The 21,392-nt window shown below is 39.0% G+C and overlaps 1 protein-coding gene and 1 long non-coding RNA gene across 4 annotated transcripts in view; one reads left to right on the top strand and one right to left on the bottom strand.

Annotated features, from left to right (window-relative positions):
• The window catches only part of LOC142363778 (uncharacterized), a 30,076-nt gene extending 17,300 nt beyond the window's left edge, over positions 1-12,776 (bottom strand). Inside the window, exons 1-4 of one of the 3 annotated variants that reach the window (XR_012765950.1) lie at positions 12,690-12,776; positions 11,811-11,852; positions 11,034-11,074; positions 8,779-8,893 (exon numbers count right to left, since the gene is read on the bottom strand). This is a non-coding gene — a long non-coding RNA (uncharacterized LOC142363778). Of the gene's footprint in view, positions 1-8,778; positions 8,894-11,033; positions 11,075-11,810; positions 12,583-12,689 lie in introns of those variants that run through there. The other 2 variants (XR_012765951.1, XR_012765949.1) reach the window with 2 other exon arrangements.
• Positions 12,693-21,181, top strand: RNFT1 (ring finger protein, transmembrane 1). Its single transcript, XM_075440503.1, has 9 exons — positions 12,693-12,774; positions 14,662-15,080; positions 15,397-15,473; positions 15,588-15,688; positions 16,331-16,484; positions 18,034-18,192; positions 19,021-19,086; positions 19,943-20,044; positions 20,240-21,181. The coding sequence occupies exons 1-9, from the start codon at positions 12,770-12,772 to the stop codon at positions 20,372-20,374; spliced, it is 1,218 nt and encodes a 405-aa protein (XP_075296618.1). The 5' UTR covers positions 12,693-12,769; the 3' UTR covers positions 20,375-21,181.
• Positions 21,182-21,392: the final 211 nt, after the last annotated feature.

The raw sequence follows: 21,392 nt of genomic DNA, 5'->3' as shown, positions 1-21,392 counted from the left end.
GACAGAAGAGAATGGACCAGATCCTTGTGAAGCAACTCCATTTTACCACGCACATAAAACTAAACTAGCCTCAACTTGATGCAACTGCTACAGCTCCAAAATGAATGTTAGACATGAAATAGCAAAAAGGCTGGTGAGCCAAATTTATCTTACGGGGTTTTTTTGTTGTTCTTCCCCTTCTACATTTTCAAAATACGCCTTAATGCTCTTTCCTTTCAGAAGGAAATCCAAGTCTCTCAAAATAATATTTACAATCTCAGCTGCAATCTCCTTCATGGTAACTCACTCTGGATGTTTGTTACTTTTCGTGAGGAACAGTTCTGCTCGAGTTCTCCATTTAGAACAAAACAAAACAACACAACTCTGTTTTCCTGATATACTTCATATTCAAATTATTCCAAAGTGTAGCACAGAGAAATGAATTAGGTAAGGGCATAGGGAAATGTGTAATTCACACTTGGCTGCCACGATGAGCTCACCAGTGACTGATACAGCTTTGAACATAAAAATTTTATGAGAAAAACTTTAATGAGAGATGATGTTGACCTAAATGCCAGAGTTATCACTATTATTTCCTTCAAAAAAATGGTTGATTCAACTTCCACTTCAGCAGTCTCCACTGACAAGTATTTCAGTTCAATATCTACTTCTGACTTCCATTAAAATACCTTTAGATCACTACTTAGATATATGAGAATTTCAAAAGCAATCTCCTAGATTTCTACAGTCCTACGATTTTTACACTCTCTTGTAATTAATTAAAAAGAATTCCAACTTCTTTTCTCTTTCTACCTAATTCAAAACCAGATGTAATGTACCACATCTTTCGCTACCTCCTCTCTAAATTAATAATGTTGTTCCTGTGCAGGCTTTCATAAAGTTTCCAGATGAAAATAAGCGTCTAGTGCAGTAGGTCTTTTGCTCCTGGTTACTGCTAAAAGAACTGGATACAATTTTTTCTTTTCTACACCTATGTCTATATTGCAGTGAGAAATGCAATCCAAAGCACACAGGTAGTCAGGCTGCATCTCTTAAACCAGCAGCCATATGGCTGCAGCAGCACAGCCTACAACTCCTGCCCTCCATTTCTGAGACAATGCTGTCCATGTCAGGCGGATTGGCACGAGGTCAGCTTCTCTGCGCATGTTGTAATCACACATCTGACTGCTGCAGCAATGTTGGTTGTAGGAAACTGAAACTGTAAGGTAACTTTCATGATTAAGATGAGCTATCAATAATCCTCTATTTTTAAGTACAGCATCCTATAAATCCTCCTAATTAGTAAACTAGATGTCTTCTTTTTAGCAAACAATCCCCAGCCTACTTCCTTATTTATTTTCTTGAGTTCAATTATATTTGCCACCTGCTGGCCCAATCACCTAAATGACAAATTCTGGATGTAAGGTAGAAGCTGGGCCATAAACAATAATTTCATTATAGTTCAATTTAAAATATTTGCCTGCACCTATTTTCTCTGCTTTATGAAGACTGTTTATGCTGTTTCCTCCTCCAGGGCCCTGCTGGCTGTGGGACTCTGTACTCCCATCGGGAGTTGCAGCAGCAGCACCAGCAAGAATTTTGCACAGCTCTATATCCTCTGCAGCCGACCCCGCAAGAAATTAAAGCTGAGATTCTTCTGGAGAGGAGGGACCACTAGCAGCTGAATAAAGAAAGGAGGAAAGATTTCCAGACGCGGAGTGAAAAATTGATAAAGGTCCAAAAAATCTAGTTGGCTGCTAAAAAGGACCCTTGGTAAAATAAAGGCTAGGAAATATTTCTTTAGAGGACAAAAACAATAAGACTTCTTTTGACGTGAAAAGAAATGGAGGAGGCTGTACTCCTGCTGTTATTTACCTATCACAGGGCTCTCAAATCCATCTACTCCATAAACCCAGTGATTTACATTTCCAAAAATCTTACCAAGTGAAATTCAGTCTGTAAAATGCACATCTTACAGACAAACAGTTTAACTTGAAGCATGAATTCAAATGCTTTATTCAGAGTAGCAGACTACTCTCAAGTTTACTGAAAGTAAACAGGCGCCGAAGCCATTCACTGCCTTTAAGGATTAAATGATGTAGAGGCAGCTTGCTGTCAAAGCACTCAGTCCTATCATGTACAAGCAGAAGGAAAGATCGAAGACTGAAATCTGTTTGGGTCCATTTTGTTCTTGACCAGAAATTCGACAACATCCAAATCATCAGGGTTCTACAGCTCAGGCCTTCAAAGAAACCCGCGTCTCCTTCCATCACCTTTTGAAACATAACTTACAAACCTATCTCCAAAAACTCACTGGTACATTCTGAAGCCATTACACCCTCCTCAAAAAACACAAAAATGTGGCAAAGCTGCCGTTCTGAAATTGAGTTAACAAAACTCAGTGTTGTGGTAGGAGATGATAAAAGCTATGATCCTGATTCATGAGCATTTTCCCCACTTCCCACTATTACAGAGTACATAAATCCATGCTGCTTCCTTTATAATTGCAGAAACTTTCTCTGTTATATTTTCTTATAACTATTTAAGAATACATACAAGCACAAGTTATTCTCTAGCAACTCATTTATTCCATGATTCTACATCTTTCATTTCACCAGTCCTCATGCAGATTTATTTTCCATTGACTTTCATAGTTTGAAAATTAATGTTAAGCCAATATTGGGTAAAATTATTATTTTACCATACTTTTTCTGCAATAAATAGTAATTTGGGTGAGTGAGTAAAACTGTATTATATATAAATGAAAACATTAACCAAACTGGCGGCATACAGTCAGTTAATGCCCTAATGGAGGAGCCTTGGAGAGAGAAACTGTACTGCATTTTTATGTAGCATGTGGGAAAACTGTGCAGCATGGGAGTTTTGAATGTTAATACTGCAGCTGTACTAAATCTACTGTCAGACTCTGTCTGCAAGCTAACCAGATTTAAGGAAGTACATTTTTACTGCACCATTGGAGGCTGAAAAATGGTTAACTTGGGTAAGTTCAACAGAATTAAGTTCAGCTCACTTAAAAAAGAACAGACATGAATTATGTGTACCTGTGAAACAGTCACAGACAAATAGTTCTGTATGTAGACAATTACGTGACCTGTATAAAGGTTCAAATTATGGATCAAAGAGTAACGCTTTCAACAATTGTATTTTAACACTGTGGCAATTATGCATGATAGAGAACAATTACTGTATCAGGTTCTAAACAATGAAAAATATAAAACATTTCTGTTGACCATAATTTCATGGCTTAATGTCTTTTATCTGCTCTCCTGTCTTTCTCTGAATGTACTGTAATACACTAGATGGATATCTGAGTGACCCTAGGCAGGATTCACAGATATTATTCTGCTGTAGTGTTTCATGTTTTTTTATACATTAAAAGAAAAAAAAAAGTTCTACTGCACACAGAACAAATGCTGTTCAGCTGCTGTTATCACTGTGACGCCTTTAAGAAATTTAAACAAACATGCCAGCTCTTCTGCAAGCCTTGAACTGGTTGTTTTTCCATAAGCACTGAACACAACGTTGGCCTCACTGAAGACTGTGCAGAAGACATTCTGCAGGCCCTTTCTGACAAGAGGCACAAAGAAATAACCTCTGTACAGAGAGGTTCTGTAAGATGGGATGCATGACTGGGAAGTTTGGAAAAGTATGTATGCACACATGCACACGTAAAAGTTTTGGCATCTATTACATTATAGCTGGAGTCTTAACAGTGGCTCTGACATGTTTAGCTTAGAGGCTGATTCACCTATATCTGTCCCCCTCTCCTCATGCTGTTGTTCTTTAGCTCTCCCCCCTTTCACTGGGCTGAAGAGAATCTTTTACTGGTCTGTATATACTCAACCATGTGTTCCTTGTGTACAGCCGTTGCTCACACAGTTGACATCTCCTTTTGGTCTTCTCTAGGAAGCTACTGTCAAAATTATAACTGTAGTGATTTCAAAACAAACACACAAACACACCCCCCAAGCATCAAAAGCAGAAATTACAGAGTGGTAGACCAAACTTTTCAAATTTGAATGCCTGAAGTTACACATCCAGATCCTTAGTTACACATATTAGTTTTTCACCAGACATGCTTGGGCCTCCCCAGACTAGGACCTTCCGCGTCACTCGAAAAAGGCTTTTCATTTAGGTACTTATGTATGTATTTCTTGCTTAACTTCAGATAATCAAGTCCTATGATTTTCACTTCTAAATTTTGGTGCTTCAGCTGCCACATCAATGAAAATGAGGCTGTTAACTTGCTGGAGCCTGCATGGCCCTCGCAAAACTTTTTGTTTGTACTGTTGATCTACAAGCAGTCAGAGACCTGGCTGAAACTGATGGACAAGACAGTCATTTTCTACCAAAAATAGGGAAGACAACACCAGACTTTGAATCATGCAAGCTTACATACTTCATCGTTACAAAGTCTTCTGAAAAGAACTTATATAAGAGCCTAAGATGAATTCCAATATTCCTTCACCAGTGTTTTACTTCTTAAATAGTTCTTAGTTCAGTAGTAAGTACTCTTGTAAGTAGTCTTCCATTAATTCTTTCTATTAATGAAGAAAAGTACTGAGTGACCTAAAACTAACTCTTAAATTAAGATAATCATTATCATAAACAGACATTTTTATTTGACAGTTTGAGGTATGGGTGTGCAGTGATTTAGCTCAGATATTTTAGTTCAACTGAAGACTCAGACCACAAGATTAAATGAACTAAATAGCCTCACGCTCATCTCTAATTGTATAAATCATAAAATCCCCACTCTAAAGGACAGAGTTGGAGATCTTAGCAAAAAGACACTAGTCTTGTTTCATGACAGAAGTGCAAACACACCGAATTTTCTCTGCCTACTCAGAACTGGTTTTAAGTATGCCACTGCAAGAAAAGTGTACATTACAGCAAGATAACAAACGTGTCTTGCTTAACAAACATCAGTGTTATCTCCTTTGACCAGACACCAAGTAGATGGCACTATCTCTTAACCATATGCTGCAGACAAAGCCTCTGGCAGGTTGAAAGTCGAACATCTCATACTATTATATACCCACTTATAACTAAACCACTGAAAAATAAGCATACAGCCAACTATGATACATATATGAAATGTACAGGGAAAAACTCTTCCGTGCAAATGAAGTGTCACATTTGGAAACATGGACTAGACAGCTATAAGGATCTAAAGGTCATCTATCCAATTCCTCCTAAACCACACAAGTGTGACTACTGTACTGACTGCGACTTCACTGAAAAAAGGCCAAGTTTGTGCTTGCTTTCCAAAACAAAAATAATTTTCAAATTAGGAGGAGGCGTACTCTAATTTTATTCCAGAAACCTTTGCCTTCTCAATTAACATCTGCATCCTAATTTTTACAACCAAAACATGTGCATGGTTAAGCATAGGGAAATATGATGAACAACTGCTTAAACGATACCAGTTTTACATGCAGTATTTAGTTCAAAAGTGTGCTGCCTCTTCACCAAGCTGCTGAGGTCTATACCTGATTTTGTAGTAATTCCATAATATCAGCAACAAGCAATTCTACATTTTGCATAATTCAGTTACTAGTTTTTAACTTTTCATGAGCTACAACGTTACTATCGCATACTCTACTCCTAGCCTCAAGAACATCTGGAAACACATACTTGTTGCTGTTAGGGTCAATGGAAGGTCTATCACTGATTTCAACAAGAGCAAACATGATAAAATTATAGACACGTATTTGTGTGATACATATCCCAACAAATTCTGCAATGAACAACCATAATTCCGTAAATTATACAAACATCAATACCTCCTCTACAACTAAACCATTTTCATTGATGAAATCAGAAAACAATGAGCTGTATGTGGGCATAAGCTGAAGGATCTCCTAATGGCAAAGCAAATATTTTTATTTTTATATAACTTTGAGGTAAAGGGGGCCTTCACCCTACAAACTTGTTCAGCTAACTTCATAGACAAGGAGCCCCTTGATTCTAATGAGACTACTCACTTACGTATGCTAATCAGAGACATTCACAGGATTACGTCCTAAAAATTACAGCAGAGGTAGACTGCACTGCTGAAACCACAATAAAGCTCTTGGGGAAACTGCTGCCAACATATCTATCTGCAAATGTTTTACTCTTTCTTTTTATATTCAATTTTACCTATGATTCTGATAAAATTAATGAGAAGTTATATGGCTTTGCCTCTAGATTCATACACTCCCCTGAAAATCATGATGGGCATAGTTTCTGCCACTTTACTCTGGTGGACATAGAGGTTCTATGGTGAATGCTTTGTAACAGAAAGTAGCTAGACATGGCTAGAAACTTGTATTAGAGATATATTGGTTAAGAATTAATACAATGAAGTTGTACAAAAAGACTTCCCCCCCCAAGTATGTACATTTCAAAATCAATCTCTTCACTAATATATGCTCCTTTTCTGAATGGATTACTTACTTTAATTAAAAGCCTGTCAGCCTTTTTGTTGATTTGTTTGTTTATTAATTTTTAAGACCAGGGTAAGCACCTTCACTCAGCACTTGTACTTCAGGCAGCCTCCTCAAGTACACTAATGCCAGACAACTTCATTGTAAGTAAGTCTGGCTCATGCAAATCCTATTCAGCAGCCTATGCCTGCTTTTATTCTAATCTAGCAGTAGCTTTACCCATCAACACATAGAAGAGGAATATCTTGTCCTCAGAGAGCTGGGAAGTTTCTCCTAATGCCATTTTTTACAGTTATTAATGCTCGAGCCTCCCATTATTATAAATCAAAACTAGCAGAATATGTTGGCTTCCCAGGGTTGGAAAAATCTTTTAGTGTTACATTTTGTATTACAGAAGTCATCTCTACTGATTTGTAATACACTTGCAATAAACAGCTTTGAGTTTTAGTTAAACCAAATCAATTCTGTTTAGGCTATTAGTCTATTTTAACAGCAACTTATTCCTTGTACAGGATATTAGTAAGAAAAAATATTAACACGTACTAAACTAAACATAACTGGAATACCAATGTTTTCACAAGGAAGAATTTTGTACTCTCTAATAAGAGACCCCAGAAAGTTGGGATGAGTGGGGAGGGAAATTACAGAAGCACAGAAGAAACTTTCATTTAGTGATGGTCAACAAGACCTAGTGCAGAAAAGATGGCTGTAATTTCTTAAAAATATTGGAGAATATTTAAGACAAGGAGCAAAACTGTGTTCTTGAGCTTCCAAAAGGACCCAGTGCTCACTTCTATTACATCTCTCAACTGGTGAGCAAGGACCCTAGCTGGGCATCTGAACATAGTCCAGGATCCAGGCAGTGCTCACCTACTATCAGATGAGAATCTTCAAAAACACTTCTCAAGATAAAGTAAAAATCTGAAGAGAAGCAAAGATGAAAGCAGTAGCATCATGCAAAGGCAAACTACCACAGATGACTTTAAAGTTTTTTCATTTTTTTTCCCCCCTATTTCTTTTTAACATATTTGACCACGAAGTACAAATTTTCAAAACGCCAAGACTAAAAAAAAAAACCAAACCCAAAACAATCCCACAAAAAATATGCCACAAAACCCAGAACCCGCAGTAGCAGTCTACAGTTCTTTCTGGGAAGTTGCAGTATGCAGGAAAGTGTACCCTGGACGTGGATGACAAGCATTTCCTTAAGGTATGATGGTGATTTATCCAAAGTTAACTCCCAATAACATTTCTATGAGCCAAAAATCCAAGTGTAGTTTCTGAGGTCCTCCTTCAGTCTAATTATTTTATCTTATGCAAGGAACATTGAAAAACAAAATGCCAAAGCATCACTTCACGAATAATGGCACATTCTCCTTTACCAGAGAACTTGACTGGCATAAAACAAGCACAAAAAACAACTGATGTGGAATTCCTATTTTACTGTCTTATAGAATTATTTTTTGGTAATATATTTAGCCATTTTACCTTTTTTTTTTTTTTAATTATCCTTTCCATAGTTGTAAAATGTTATAGGCATAATCTATATAATCTTGTTACATTATGAATGTGGTCTTACTTGTGGATAAGACTTCCTAACAGACTAACACACATCTGTTAATACAAAATCATTTTTGTTAGAAAAGAAGTAAAAAAGCCCTCCATATCATTAGAAACAGAGAATTTTACATGTTGCCACCAAACTAAAACCAGTAAGTAAATATTAACTTCGTGAAGTGCAAAACAAGTTTCATTTACCAGTGAAGTAAATATTGACTGAAGTGAAGCAAATATTTCTGTGCTGACGCTAATGGGACAAATCCCCTTCAACACCACGAACAAGATTTTGCCTACTATATTTCTGTGTGTGTATTTATTCTGAAAGTTCTGAAAGGAAATACCTGGAAATCTGTCTACAACGGTAATGCTTCTTAAAAACAATTGTTAGCAACTAAAATGGATATGCATGCAGAGGGCCAGAATATTTTTGAGCTTGTACAGGGTAGAGGTTTAACAAATTGTTTTCAGACAGAACATGTTAACTCACTTACTAAAATCTGACCAGCTAACAACTTCCAAGACCTCTGTTTATCTGATCTCTAAAAAGGGGAACAGAAAGTTGGTCAATTTTCAGCCACTCATAAACCAAAATTTTTTGTATACGTAACTAATGCCAGAAGATTCTTTATCTCACCATTAGTCCAGGTTACAGGGAGTGAAATAAAACTTTCTATGGCAGACATTCTCAGTAATTACTAAGAACCCAAAAAGCAGACTTTTTTCCTTCTGTGAATTAAAGGTTGCCACCCTACCAGAACACAGACAGAGCAGTTACCCGAGTACTCACAGGAAGCAATGCCCAGCCTGAGGTACCAAAAGAACTGACTTCAGTGAAACAGCATTGGCTCCTGTTGACCACGTGCCACAAAGCCCCCTCACGTCCCCAGTAAAATCTTTTCCCACTATAAAACACAAAGTAACCTAAATTAATAAACCAATATAACTTTTAAACATTTCCATTTTAAGAGTTATGTTAGAACATTCATTTGGTTTTTGAACCTTGATATCAGATTTTCACAGCATCAACCTAAAATATATTAATATTTACCAAGGAGAATAAAGAATAACTAAGCATATAACTATAAGCGGGTACTACTGATTGAATGCAAATGAACAAACCTAACTACCCCTCCCAGCAAATCCACTCAGGATAGGTTTTTACATACATGAGAACCCATTATTCAACAGAACAATTCACACAAGGATTCACACATTCAAATTAACAAATTAGATTGGAAAAAAAAAATTGAGAAACTTCAAAGATTCTATTGAAATTCTAGCACCTTTAAGCACGCCCATTATAGAATACCAACATCTGACATAGTGGATGATAATTACAGTGCATCTTTCGACCTAAATACCTTTGTAATGATCTTACAACAGCTATTAACACACACCTTCCAAAATTCTTTTAACAGCTGAATATTTTCTGACTAATTGTATTTAACAGATCCTTCAATGTCACTACAAGAAAAGACCAGTTCAGGAAACAGCTTCTCGACTTCAGTCTAACGACCATGGGAACCACTCTTTCTTGTGGATAAAGACAGAGGCTGAGCACCCTCCTGTGCAGTGAGCAAAAATTACAGCTGCCCTTTGTGGCTCTGCTATCTAATTTTCATTCAAGGTTCTATCTCTACACAAAACCCAAGACTCCGGGATCTAATTCACCAGCTTTGAAGCAATTACATAACACCATTTCAGTGGAACTACTCTCCGTTTAGAATGACTTAATGGAAACGAGCACACTGCTGCACACAGAGAGCTAGCAAGATTTCTCGGAATCTCATGGAACAAGATGATGTCATTGCATTATGAAAATATCTGGTTCAAATTCTTTGTGAGTCTGCTCGACAAAGCTTACAGATCAGACTTCAACAGTGAAATTCAGGCTCCTCTGCCATCACTCCAGTGATGAGCTATCAAAACTGGTCTCTATTCTTCTGTGCCTTAAATATGGGAGCACAGAAGCTGTTTTCTTGGGCTCGAAATTCAAACTGAAGTAAGGGTTGTATAATTGCAGGAGCTAGTTTTAAAAAGATTTGAGCATTCCAAGCTCAGGAAGCATTCAAATTTTAAAGGTCATTTTAAGCCTCTTGGCAAGATTTTCAAATCCTTCAAACGATTTCAACTAAACCCTCTTAATTTTGCAGAAGTCTTCCATACTCCAGTAACATTTTGTGTAGAAGACAACCAATAAAGCCTTTGAATATTCAGGACATTCTGCTATTTTACAGAATCTTGCAAGGAAACAGTTTTTTAACATATCATTAACTACAATTCCTTTCCACATAGCTGAGATCAGTTCCTTTAAATTTCACCAAAGATGTATGCTGTACATATAATTTTAAAGGACTAGTTCCTTCCACACCTTCTGATGAAAAACAGTGATATTACAGTTTATTATGAGGAAAAAAGGATTAAGATTGTAACCCCTTAATCTGTTCTACGCAGGAAGCCTTCTGCAGAGCTCCTTTAGGAATTAGGGCTAGGATACGAAACATTTTGTTCTAATACTTCTATGTATAGAACCAGCTCTCAGCAATTTCTAGTACAGAGTAACTACTGGAGAGGGAAGCAGTGTGCTGCCAGGGCATCGCTGGCAGAGTTTCACAAGGATCAGTGTTTGTTCCAATATTGTCTCATACATTTAACAACCACAGTAAAAGCAGGTATACACTGATGAAACCCGCCGATAGCATCAATTAAGGAGGTACCACCTATACCTAGGAGGATGAGAAAGTCTGGGATACTTACATCTGAGTGTACTTACACACCCGAAAACATGCCTAGACACCGATTCAGCTATCTGTGTGAAATTTATGGGCATCGTAGGAGGAGAGTCCAAATACAGACTGGTAAATTTATTATTAGGTATTACACGACCGAGTGTGTGCAGTACCCATGGGAAAAGACATCCAATTTTATGCTATTAATCTCTAAAATCTTTCTTGTGTCACGGGTTACTAAATTCAGAGGTCATTAATAGCACCATGAAAAAAAAAACCTGTTAAACAACAACATCACCAAAGAGTTACATACCTTCTAATGAGCCGTGAATTGGAGATAAATCAGCAAGTGACCTGCACAAGCAAACATTATTGATTAATAAGCTGCCATGAATTAATTTCATATTTGCAGTGCATATAACAATGAGAAATAGTTTGAGAACAACTTTGATTTAAAACTACATTTGTACCTTAATGCATTTTATAATTACAAAAAAGAAACAGCTGAATGAGGCTTTTATATTTGTACACCTCCAGGCAACGTACAGAAGGCATGCATAATTTTCAACCTTAAAATACTATTTAAAAATAAAAGATTTACAACAGCTTTTCCTGATTTGAGAATCAAATGAAGATTTTTCACAGTGTCCTTCACAATGCAAACACTATGCGAATGACTAACTGGGCAAAGAGAATGAACAATATGGCATAACAGAAGTCAAACACAACTGGTTTGTGTTACCCTTGGAAGGATGGGGATATAGCTGCGTAATTCTTAGCATGCTTCCAGCCGAGCATCTGAAATCTGCATTGGTGCTGCTACTGAGCAGTACTGCGGTAATTAGGCAGCAGTACTCAACACATTATAAGGTCATTTTAGTTCAGAGGGCCTACAGGAACAGGAAGCTTGTGTTTAATACTTCAGCATATCTGTAGTAACCAGGCCAGGTTTCTTCCAAGACATCAGCCACAGCCCAAGTGAAACACAGAGCACACAAGGCCTGAGACTTCCAGTCAAGAAAGCCTTGACAGATTCCCAAAACATCAGAAAAGTAGGCCAAATTGCTGCAGACGCCTCCTTAAAACCTACCTCCAACAGAAACAGAGATGTGTCCAGGTTCTCAGCTTCTCCCTCAAGCATAAAAGAGAAAGTTCATGGTTAGATGGCTTGCGTTACTAAACACCAGGCCACTCTGCTCTTCTAAACCCTTAGTTTTTCACCTCTTAAGGTGTCTAAGCGCCTGTCCTTTACCTCTCCCGGGGTTACTGACCCCACAGCATCTCTGTATTTAAAATTCTGAATAAAAACAGTACTTCTGTTTTAATTCAAAACAAAACAGGCCTGATTTTCAAAACTACTCGGCTATTAGGCACCAGCTTCAGTGTGAGCTGTGTACCTAACCACTTTTAGAAAAATATCTGAGCCAAGGAAAACAGATGCCATTTCTGGATGCAAACTAATTTATTCAAGAGCACATTTTGAAAGAAAACTCTGTATCTGTTTAATTTCAAGCTTCTCCTACGAGCTACAGCAGTATTAACTAAGGCAGCGTTTTCCTCAGGTTTCCTAGGAGGCAAAGCCAATTTCCAGACAGCAGAACTTCCCTGCGGTGAACGCTAATCGCCACCGAGAAGCAATGATGCCGCAGCACATATATGTATTTACAGATATTTCTTAATTTCCTTCGTTATTAGTGCTTTCCCAGATTAATTTTAATTGAGGTTTTAAACAAAGAGCAACGGGAACCGCTGCCCTCCCCCGCCTGGCGGGCCCGGCCCGCGGCCTGTCCCCGGCCCTGAGGCGGGCTCCCCTCCCCGCCTCACGCGGGATCCCCCGTCCCCTGGCGGGGCGAAGGCCTCGACGAGCCTCGGCCGCTCGTTGCCAGAGCAACACCCGGCTCTGGGCCTTCCTCCTCCTCCCCTCACGGCTCCTCCTCTTCCTCCCCCCGCCGCGCCCTCTCCCACCCACTCGGCCTCGGCGGCGGCGATGGCAGCGACGGGCGGCCGCGGCCTGGGCAGCGGCGCCGGGCGGGAGGCGCCGGCCGCCTGATGAGGTACCGCCGCCGGGCCCGGGCAGGGGAGGGCGGGAAAGGGGCTCCCGGCGGCCGCTCCCCCTCAGAGCCCGGGGAGGAGGGGGAGGAGGAAGCGGGGCCGCGCCCCCAGAGTCACCCCCTCCCTACACCGGGGCTTGGGCGGAGGCCGGCGGGACCCCGCCGGCGAGGTTCGGCGGCGGCGCGGCCCTGCGAGGGGCGCGGGCGAGGCCCCGGCGGGAGGCCGCGGCCCGGGAGGAGCGGGGCAGCGCCGGAGGAGAAGAGCCTCCATCAAAGGGCTGGTTTTATCTCGGGGGGAGGGGGGGGGCGGGGGGGAGAACGGCTGGGAGCCGGCCGCTGCGCGCGGGTTTCTGGCGCTTGGAAACGCCGTTCGGTAACTTGGTTACCCGAAAGTTTGTCGGGCAGAGGGCCGAGGGAAGCTGCTCGACGCCAGCGAGGGGATCGCTCACTGGGTGTTTTTTAAACACCGAGCTGTAAGTTGTTGCAGAAGCAGGCCCTAAGCCACTAACTCCAGGGTGCTGATGAGGGTTGCTTTATTATTGCTGTTCCTCTCCTTTTAAAAAGAGCATTCGTGGCGTGACCCTGCGGACACACGGGGTAATTCTGCTCACACAAGTCAATGCTATCTCTGGTTTATTGGCTTTGTTCATGTGCATAAAATTACAGAACGTGAATTTTGGCTGGGTTGAAGTATGATGTAATCTTTGGCCAACACAAATACAGTAGTAGCGGCAGCGTGGCAGTAAGTTCCCCTGTTTGGATATTGTTTAAATTCATGCAACTTACTCTGTTAATACAATCTCCGCTTTAAAAGCTAAAGAATTCTAGGCTTGTGCAAATATGTGAAGAACTTTTTGCAGTGCAAAACCAATTTTGCTTTAACCTTTTTGTATCCCCAGTGAAACTAGCTGTGTATGTACACTAAGCTTTGGAAAAGATAATTTCAAAGAGGAATCTGGAAGAGTTTGAATTACAGTAAAAGGATTATAACAAAATTCTCAGGGTTTCAATAATACTATTCGATAGTGACAAGTACTGTGCCAAATCCAGCTTCACAGCATTCTCCAAAATCGTTACTCTGATGTCACACCAGTCCAGAGAAGTAGGTTTAACCCTATTTGACCAATATAAAGACTGACACAGAAGCGAGTAACAGCCCAGGACGAGAACAGAAAGATGCCAAAGAAAAGATAAATCTGACCTCGTTTGGGTGGTCTCGCTGTTAGATTACTGTTGGCTGCACTACTTTTTTCACCTAGACTGTACAGTCCAGGCTCTTTTAAATGCATCTTACAAAATGGACTAACCTGGTTCTGCTAACTTACCCAGACAGGATAATCTCGTTAATCTCATAATGGCCCTCAATTTTGAGCATGCACTGGCTTTTGACCAGACTTGTCCGAACAAATGCTTACCACTTCACGGATGCATGTAAATATACTCTTTGCTTCCTTCCCATCATTGTTTGCTCATTCTTTGCCCTACTACTGTTACTATTTTTGTGAAATTATGCAGCACTTCTGAGATATCTGCTGCACAAGCTAGTGCTGGGCTTCTATTCAGCAGCTTTTGCTGTTCTGATTTGCACTGAAGCAACTTCAGATTTTACTCAGGCAGCCAGGTTCACCGCAGGCTAGAAAATCTGCACGTGAATGAAAGGAAGCCATTTAATATGGCACACGGAAAGTTGCGCCCGTGGAGACAGGGCGCAAACCCAGTATGCCAGCTTTCAGAACGAAGACAGCATCTGTCAGAGGATCTCTGCTTTGCTTCATGCAGGCAATCACTCAGTACAATCTATTGTGTTTTTTCTGTTGGGTCTTTGTGGGTTTTTTTCCCCTGAACTCGTTAGCTCCTCCTTTAGCTGTGACTTTTCCTATTCCACTATAGGAGACAAAGTAGCAAGAATCTGGACCAGAAAAAAAATCTCACCATGCAACCAAACTACAGTCATCTCCACAACATCCAAGGGAGTGGTGATGACTCTTCATCTTCTCAGAGCGCCCACGCAGCGAGGCTGTCAGGAGAGAGCTCGTGCCATCATAGCGGAGATGTTCGCATACAGCTAACCTCTGCGGTGGGAGAAGCCCGAGAAGACGCGAGTTCGCGACATTCGAGGCCAGGGTCCCAAAGTCGCTCACACGGACATGCCCACAGCGAAGCAGGGGGGCTCAACGATTCCCCTCCAGACTCAGAGGAACACAGCGGCAGCTCCCTCTCAGAACTCAGATACCTCCTCCAGTGGCTGCACAAAAGTCTGCCGTATATCTTGATTCTGTGTGTCAAATTGATCACGCAGCATATAATTGGTAGAGTATAACAAAATAAGGTCTGAGGGAACAGACCCTCCCCCCCAACGAGATATACGAATAACCATGCCTGAAATATAATTCAATTTATTTTTAGATTTTATTTGCTTTATTAATCAGAAAGAGAGATTTACTAAACTACATTTCAGTGGCGTTTCCTTTGCTGGTATATGTACAGTGCGCTTAATTATTCTGGCATGATAGTCTGAGCTATTAATTGTAATTACAAAGATATATTAGAAGTAGCTGGTTCTTCAACCCAGTTGAATAAATTTCTTTATTTTCTTGTGTATAACTGACCCTTTTTTCCTAATAGGCATTTCTCTTGGAATTGGGCTGCTAACAACTTATATGTATGCAAACAAAAGCATAGTAAATCAGGTTTTTCTAAGAGTAAGTATCACCCTATGCAACAAAAGTCTGTAAGTTAACCAAGACCTTTATCCGTCAATTAAGACACTGATACTCAGCTAAGGACTGTAATATATCTTTACCATTATCTTACAGGAACGGTGTTCCAAGTTGCAGTGTGCTTGGTTACTAGTATACCTAACTGGATCATCTCTCCTCTTGTATTACACCTTTCTTTCTCAGTCACTGTATTACAGGTGAGTAGAGGAACATCTCTCACATCATAAATTACTCATAAATAATAATTGGGAACATTTTATCTAGGCTGTTGCTGTTTCTCTTTAATAGAGGCGTTGGTTTCTCTTTCATTTTGATCTCCTTTCTTCCTCTTCTGCCAAACTGAACAGGTGCTGTCATTAAAAACAGTGGTTTGGAATTTGCAGGATTAGACCCCCATACTCAACTTCATAGTACTACTGTACTGTGGGGAGTGTAGCTGGGTTTGATCCCTGGCTTTGACCCTCCCACTGAATATGGCATTCTGGGGCTCTGTGGAGTTCGTCTCCAGTTTATTTTTTTTCCCTTACCATTCTGTAGCTACAGGCTTGGCTGTAAACCGGTCAAAGGCTGTACTGCTAAAATGGGAAAGCAAGCCTGTCTCTAGAGGATGGGGGCTGTGATGAAGGTACAGGAAGGGAGGTTCAAACACTGAAAGGCTGTCACAGATCATAAATGATCGGCTTGCAATCACTGAAATAATTGATTAGTATTTTCTTGGCAACTAATTTTCTTCTATGTAAACCAGGTTTCCTTTTTTAATTAAACCTGCTGTGATAATCTCTGGTTATGCTTTCCTCTAAATAGGGTGCTCCAGTAACTTCTGATAATTCTTTTTGTAGCTTAATCTTTTTAAACCCTACTGTGGATTTAATAAACTTCTGGGAGGTACTTTGGATTGTCGGAGTCACAGACTTTATTCTGAAATTCCTCTTCATGGGCTTCAAGTGCTTTATTCTCTTGGTGCCTTCTTTTATGATGTCCTTTAAATCCAAGGTAAGAAAACAAGCTGTATTTTTGCTTCCTTATGAAGATCCTTTTACGGTAAAATTAGCTAATTATTAAATTCCACCCAGACAAGGGTCTTTTTAATTAAAAGTCCATATATAATCCACCACTACACTGTGGGTGAGAAAACCCTGTGGATTTCATGTTCTTCCCTGCCTGGTGCTAAGGACGGTTAACAGTCCGATCTGAAACGATTGCTTGTATTATGTCATCGGATAAATGGGTTTATTTCTGTCTCTGAGTGGGGGGGATGAAGAAACCTTTTATATGCTGCAGTGTAAGAATGTGTATACACAGAATCTGATGCACAGTAAATTTTTTACATGCTTGACAGTGACTGACATGGGAAGATTTTAAGATCTGCACATGCCAACAGCTGTATTTTGTGTCTTTTCAAAATAAATCTGAATTTTCTTTTTGTTAATAAACTTAAGCAATATTTGTCAGATCAGTGAATTTGATTCATAGCTTAATTCCTCAAACCAGTGAAGTTTAATGATTTTTATAGGAGCCTACGTTGGTTGGTGGGGTATTTATTTTTATCTGCTTCCTAAGGTGAGACATGCAAAAAACAATTAAATTTTCTGTCAAAATAGCAAATACTAGTACTGTTTAAATAACAAAACAAAAAACAAGTACAGCTTGTACATGATAACATTTGAACAGGATGTTTTGGTAGGTTTTATCTTGTCAAATGTACCAGGGTGAAGTTTTTTCTCAGTGATCACCAATTTCTGTAAATATCACTTTGTAATCAAGATTTTTTTTGTTTTTTAAAGCTAATATTATCCAGCATACATTATAGAAAGAGTACTTCTTCCCTGTTATAAATCTAGTTTTAAAGACAAGGAAATAAAGTAAGAGCTTAGCTAAATATTTATGATTATATGTGCTCTGTGCAGGACACTTGTGCTCTCCAGTTGTTATTCAGTCATTTTTAGGGTGTCATTGAACTGTTTACGTGTTCAGTCCAGCGACCCTATGCTTCTTTCCTGGCCCCATAATTTTCCTACCACCCGATCCTATACAGGAGTTATTTGTCACCAGATAAGGCTTCTTACACAGGCATGAAATAACGTTTACAGGAAAACAGTTTGTAACTTATGTTTGTTAGTAAAAGAATGTGCCTTACTCTCATTTTTTAATCTTGAATGCAGGACACAACTCTTGCTAATGACAAGCTGATCTATGTGACCAAATTTGTCTTATTTTCCTTTTTCGTGTAACTTCTATTTTCTTTGTTCATGCTTATGAAATTAAGTCTGATAGCATTGTTAAGCAGGTAGGTATCTGACAAAGCCACCCTATTTTAGCCTATTAATTTGATTTTCTGCAGTACGGCAATCAGTTGTTCTATTTGTACAGTTGTGGTGAGACTCATTATCTGGTCTTCATTCTTTTTCATGCTTCCTATTTAGTTGTTTCAAGATACTATGAGAGGAAGTTACTCAGAAGAATAACAATGCATTTTTTCTCTATATTTTAAAAATCCTTTGTGTTTTAAATCTTGAGCGGTTCCTTTGCATGTCTTGCTTAGGGCTACTGGTACATGCTGTTAGAAGAACTCTGCCAGTATTACCGTATGTTTGTCCCCATACCAGTTTGGTTCCGTTATCTTATTGGCTATGGGGAGCTGGACAGTGTACTAGGATGGACCCTTGGGATACTGCTGGGCCTTCTCTACCTCATCCTAAAAGTATGTAAGCTTTATATTCCTCTCAAACAATTTTGCAGTAATTATCACTGGAGGGTTAGAGACACATAAATGAACACGTTTCTGAACGTTCCCCTGTGTTTGAACTGACCTGCAAGTCGATGCTTCAGTTGAACCAATACAGCCTTCCAAAACTGACAGGAATACTGGCTCAGGGGACTCAGTCGTCTTTTTCCTGCACCTGTTGTGGAATGGATTGAGGTTGCATAGCAAAGAACACTGGTACTATAGGTCCCCTCACATCAGACATTGATCAGACTGTTACCAGATGCTGAGGAAGACAGCTTGCAAAAATAAAGGTAAAATTAAGGGTTAAAAGAATCAGCAATTTCCAGGAAACTAGATTTTCTTCCTGCTAGAGTATAATGTGTGATACTAAACAAGTTAAGCGTAAATGTTCATACTGGCTGTCTACTTCACCAAAGAGCGAATCTGCCCCAGATGTAACCAGACTCAGTACAAATTCAGCTTTGCACATCTAAAATACTTTGTAATGCTAAGGTATCTTACATATAAGTCTGAAGACTATTGCATATATGATGATAATGCTGATATATCTGCACTTGAGTGCTTCATTTCAGAACCTCAACACTGTTGTTCTCTGAAAAAAACTTCAGGCTAAATTCTTAGTTTGGTTGCATATTAAGCAACTGAAATAGGGTCAGTCTGAACTATAGTTTTGCTTATGTTTCTGCCAACATCAAACTACCAGTAAGACCTCTAGTGTTGGAATCTGCACAAAAGCTTGGAAGCTTTTCAGTTCACAGAGAAGAATACTAAGCGTAACTCAGGTTTTCTTTCCCATTTCAGCTTTTGAGCTTTTTTGGACAATTGAGAAACTTCAGGCAGGTTTTACGGATATTTTGTACACGACCAGTGAGTACTGAATTCTCTTATGACAAAAATCAACCCAATTTTCATGAAAATACTTTTTAAAATACCTTATTCCTATATTAGTTTGTATTATTCTAGCAATAGACAACTGCATTTTTAAAGTAAATCCTGTATACTTGTCCTTGGATTTCATAGTCTGAATTCCCTGACTACGTGATTACGTTACCACCTGAACAACAACAAGAAAACCCCCAAAAAGTCTATTCTGCATGTCTCTCTGAAAAGCATATGTGAAATAACATACCCTTTTTGTCCTGCTTCCTAACTGAATATTGGTTGGATGCAGGTTGCAGCTTTAGGCTGAAATATAGTCCGTATTGAAGCTTGCCAAAATAATTGACATGCAAGAAACTTCTGTTAGAATTATAAGTTTCTAGATAATCTTTCTCTGTAGTAAAAGGTATTGTTTAGAGTCTGCTATCCGGGCAGTAAAATGTATAAAAGATATTGGAGCACAGTGTAATTGAACTAAAAGAATAATAAAGCCCTTCTCATTTTTTAAGTGCTATCTTGATCAGATTGGAATTTAACACATTGTTTTGCTCAGAGGTCACTGTTAAAATAACACCGATACAGATTTTTCCAGTAACTGTGATCAGGGGAAGGTACTAGACAACTAGATAACTAGACAGCATGGCAAGTAGGAGCACATAAGCTTTAGGCCCCAAGACAACTATTAAAAAACTTGGCAACATTTCACTGGATTAGGGATTGAACAGTTTTCCTGACCCAGCAGCCCTTATTCCCAATTCCTTTCTGTCCTCTTATTTTTGTGCTTTGTTTTGGCTTCCCCTCCCACCTAGAAACTAGTATCTGCTGAAAATACCTTGTTTTACAGCACTACGGGGTGACGGCTAGCAAGAGACAGTGTTCTGAATCGGATGATATTTGTTCAATCTGCCAAGCTGAATTTCAGAAGCCTATTCTGCTTATCTGTCAGGTAATACACATAATGCGAATTTTTTTTTTCAAACTTAAGAATATTTTAAACACCTGGTAAACAAACCAACATAAAGTTAGATTAGTGAGTGTATGTGACTTCTGATTATTTTTAGAAATCACGCTATGCAGATAATATACCGTCTTATAAATGGAAGAGCTTAGAAGCTCTAAGTTCTCATTCTTTTCATTACAGCACACATTTTGTGAAGAATGCATCTCTTTATGGTTTAATAGAGAAAAAACGTGTCCACTCTGCAGAACTGTTATTTCAGACCATGTTAACAAGTGGAAGGATGGAGCTACATCTATGCATCTACAGATTTTCTAAAGCATGTCAAACAACTTGTTTTACAGTTCATTCAAGCTAAGGTTTTTCAGTTTACTGCAGATTAAATTGTAGGTGGCACAAGGAACGAGTTTCCAAATTCTAGATATCGTGCTTCTATGAAATGTTCCAGTATTTAAAACAGTGCAGAAAATGTTAACTTGACCTTCTTAAGTATAGAAAGTAAGTTTTCATAATGAATACAGAAAAGCCAGCATTGCTCCTCTTGTGATTCTTGTAGGAAACAATCCTTGAAAAAAGCCGCGTTACTTCTTGAAGCAGCTTTTTAATTCAACATTTTATGTAAAAGTTTACTAGAGTTCCACACTGTACTAAATCGTATTTATCCTTCTAACATGACTCAAACCAAAAGGTCAACCTCCTGTTATTAAGATTACGAGCAAATTTTATACTGTGGACTACAGTGAGAATTAGAGCTACCTGTCACACTTGGAATTAAAGATCCTTTAATGCTTGCCCAATAGTTGCGAGAAGTTAGCTTCTTATTCATGCACCTGTAACAGCAACTGTTTCTCACTGTACCTGGAGGTAAGCCACAAGGATTAGACACTTCCCCTTTAGGTTCTTGTAGACTTCTAATGGATCTTTGGCTTAACGCATAAACCAACCAGCGATTGTTAGTTTTTTACTTAGCATTTTATAAAGTTGGTATTTTTAAAACAAATCTTTAATACTATATTTTTGTGGTAACAGGAACCAGATTTTCTTACAGGGGAGAATCTATTTTATACTATATTTGCAATTTGTAGTATGCATAAAAATCAGAGAGAATAAATGCATTTCAATCTATTTGTTTGGTGCATGTTGAATAAAGAAACAAGATTCATTACTGTTTCAGTATTAACTTACATGGAAGCACAAAACAACAGCTCACTGCTAGGTATACTTTTCCAGTTAAACTAATGTCTGTGAAAAACAAAAAACCTCCAAGTGCTGCAACTTATTCATGACTAGTCTTCATGCCAATTATAGGCCTAACTTATACACAATCTTACTTTTT

The sequence above is a fragment of the Opisthocomus hoazin genome, chromosome 20, assembly GCF_030867145.1.
Source record: "Opisthocomus hoazin isolate bOpiHoa1 chromosome 20, bOpiHoa1.hap1, whole genome shotgun sequence".
Lineage (NCBI taxonomy): Eukaryota > Metazoa > Chordata > Aves > Opisthocomiformes > Opisthocomidae > Opisthocomus > Opisthocomus hoazin.
Note: the sequence above shows the minus strand (reverse complement) of the source record. Positions and strands in the feature narration are given on the sequence as shown.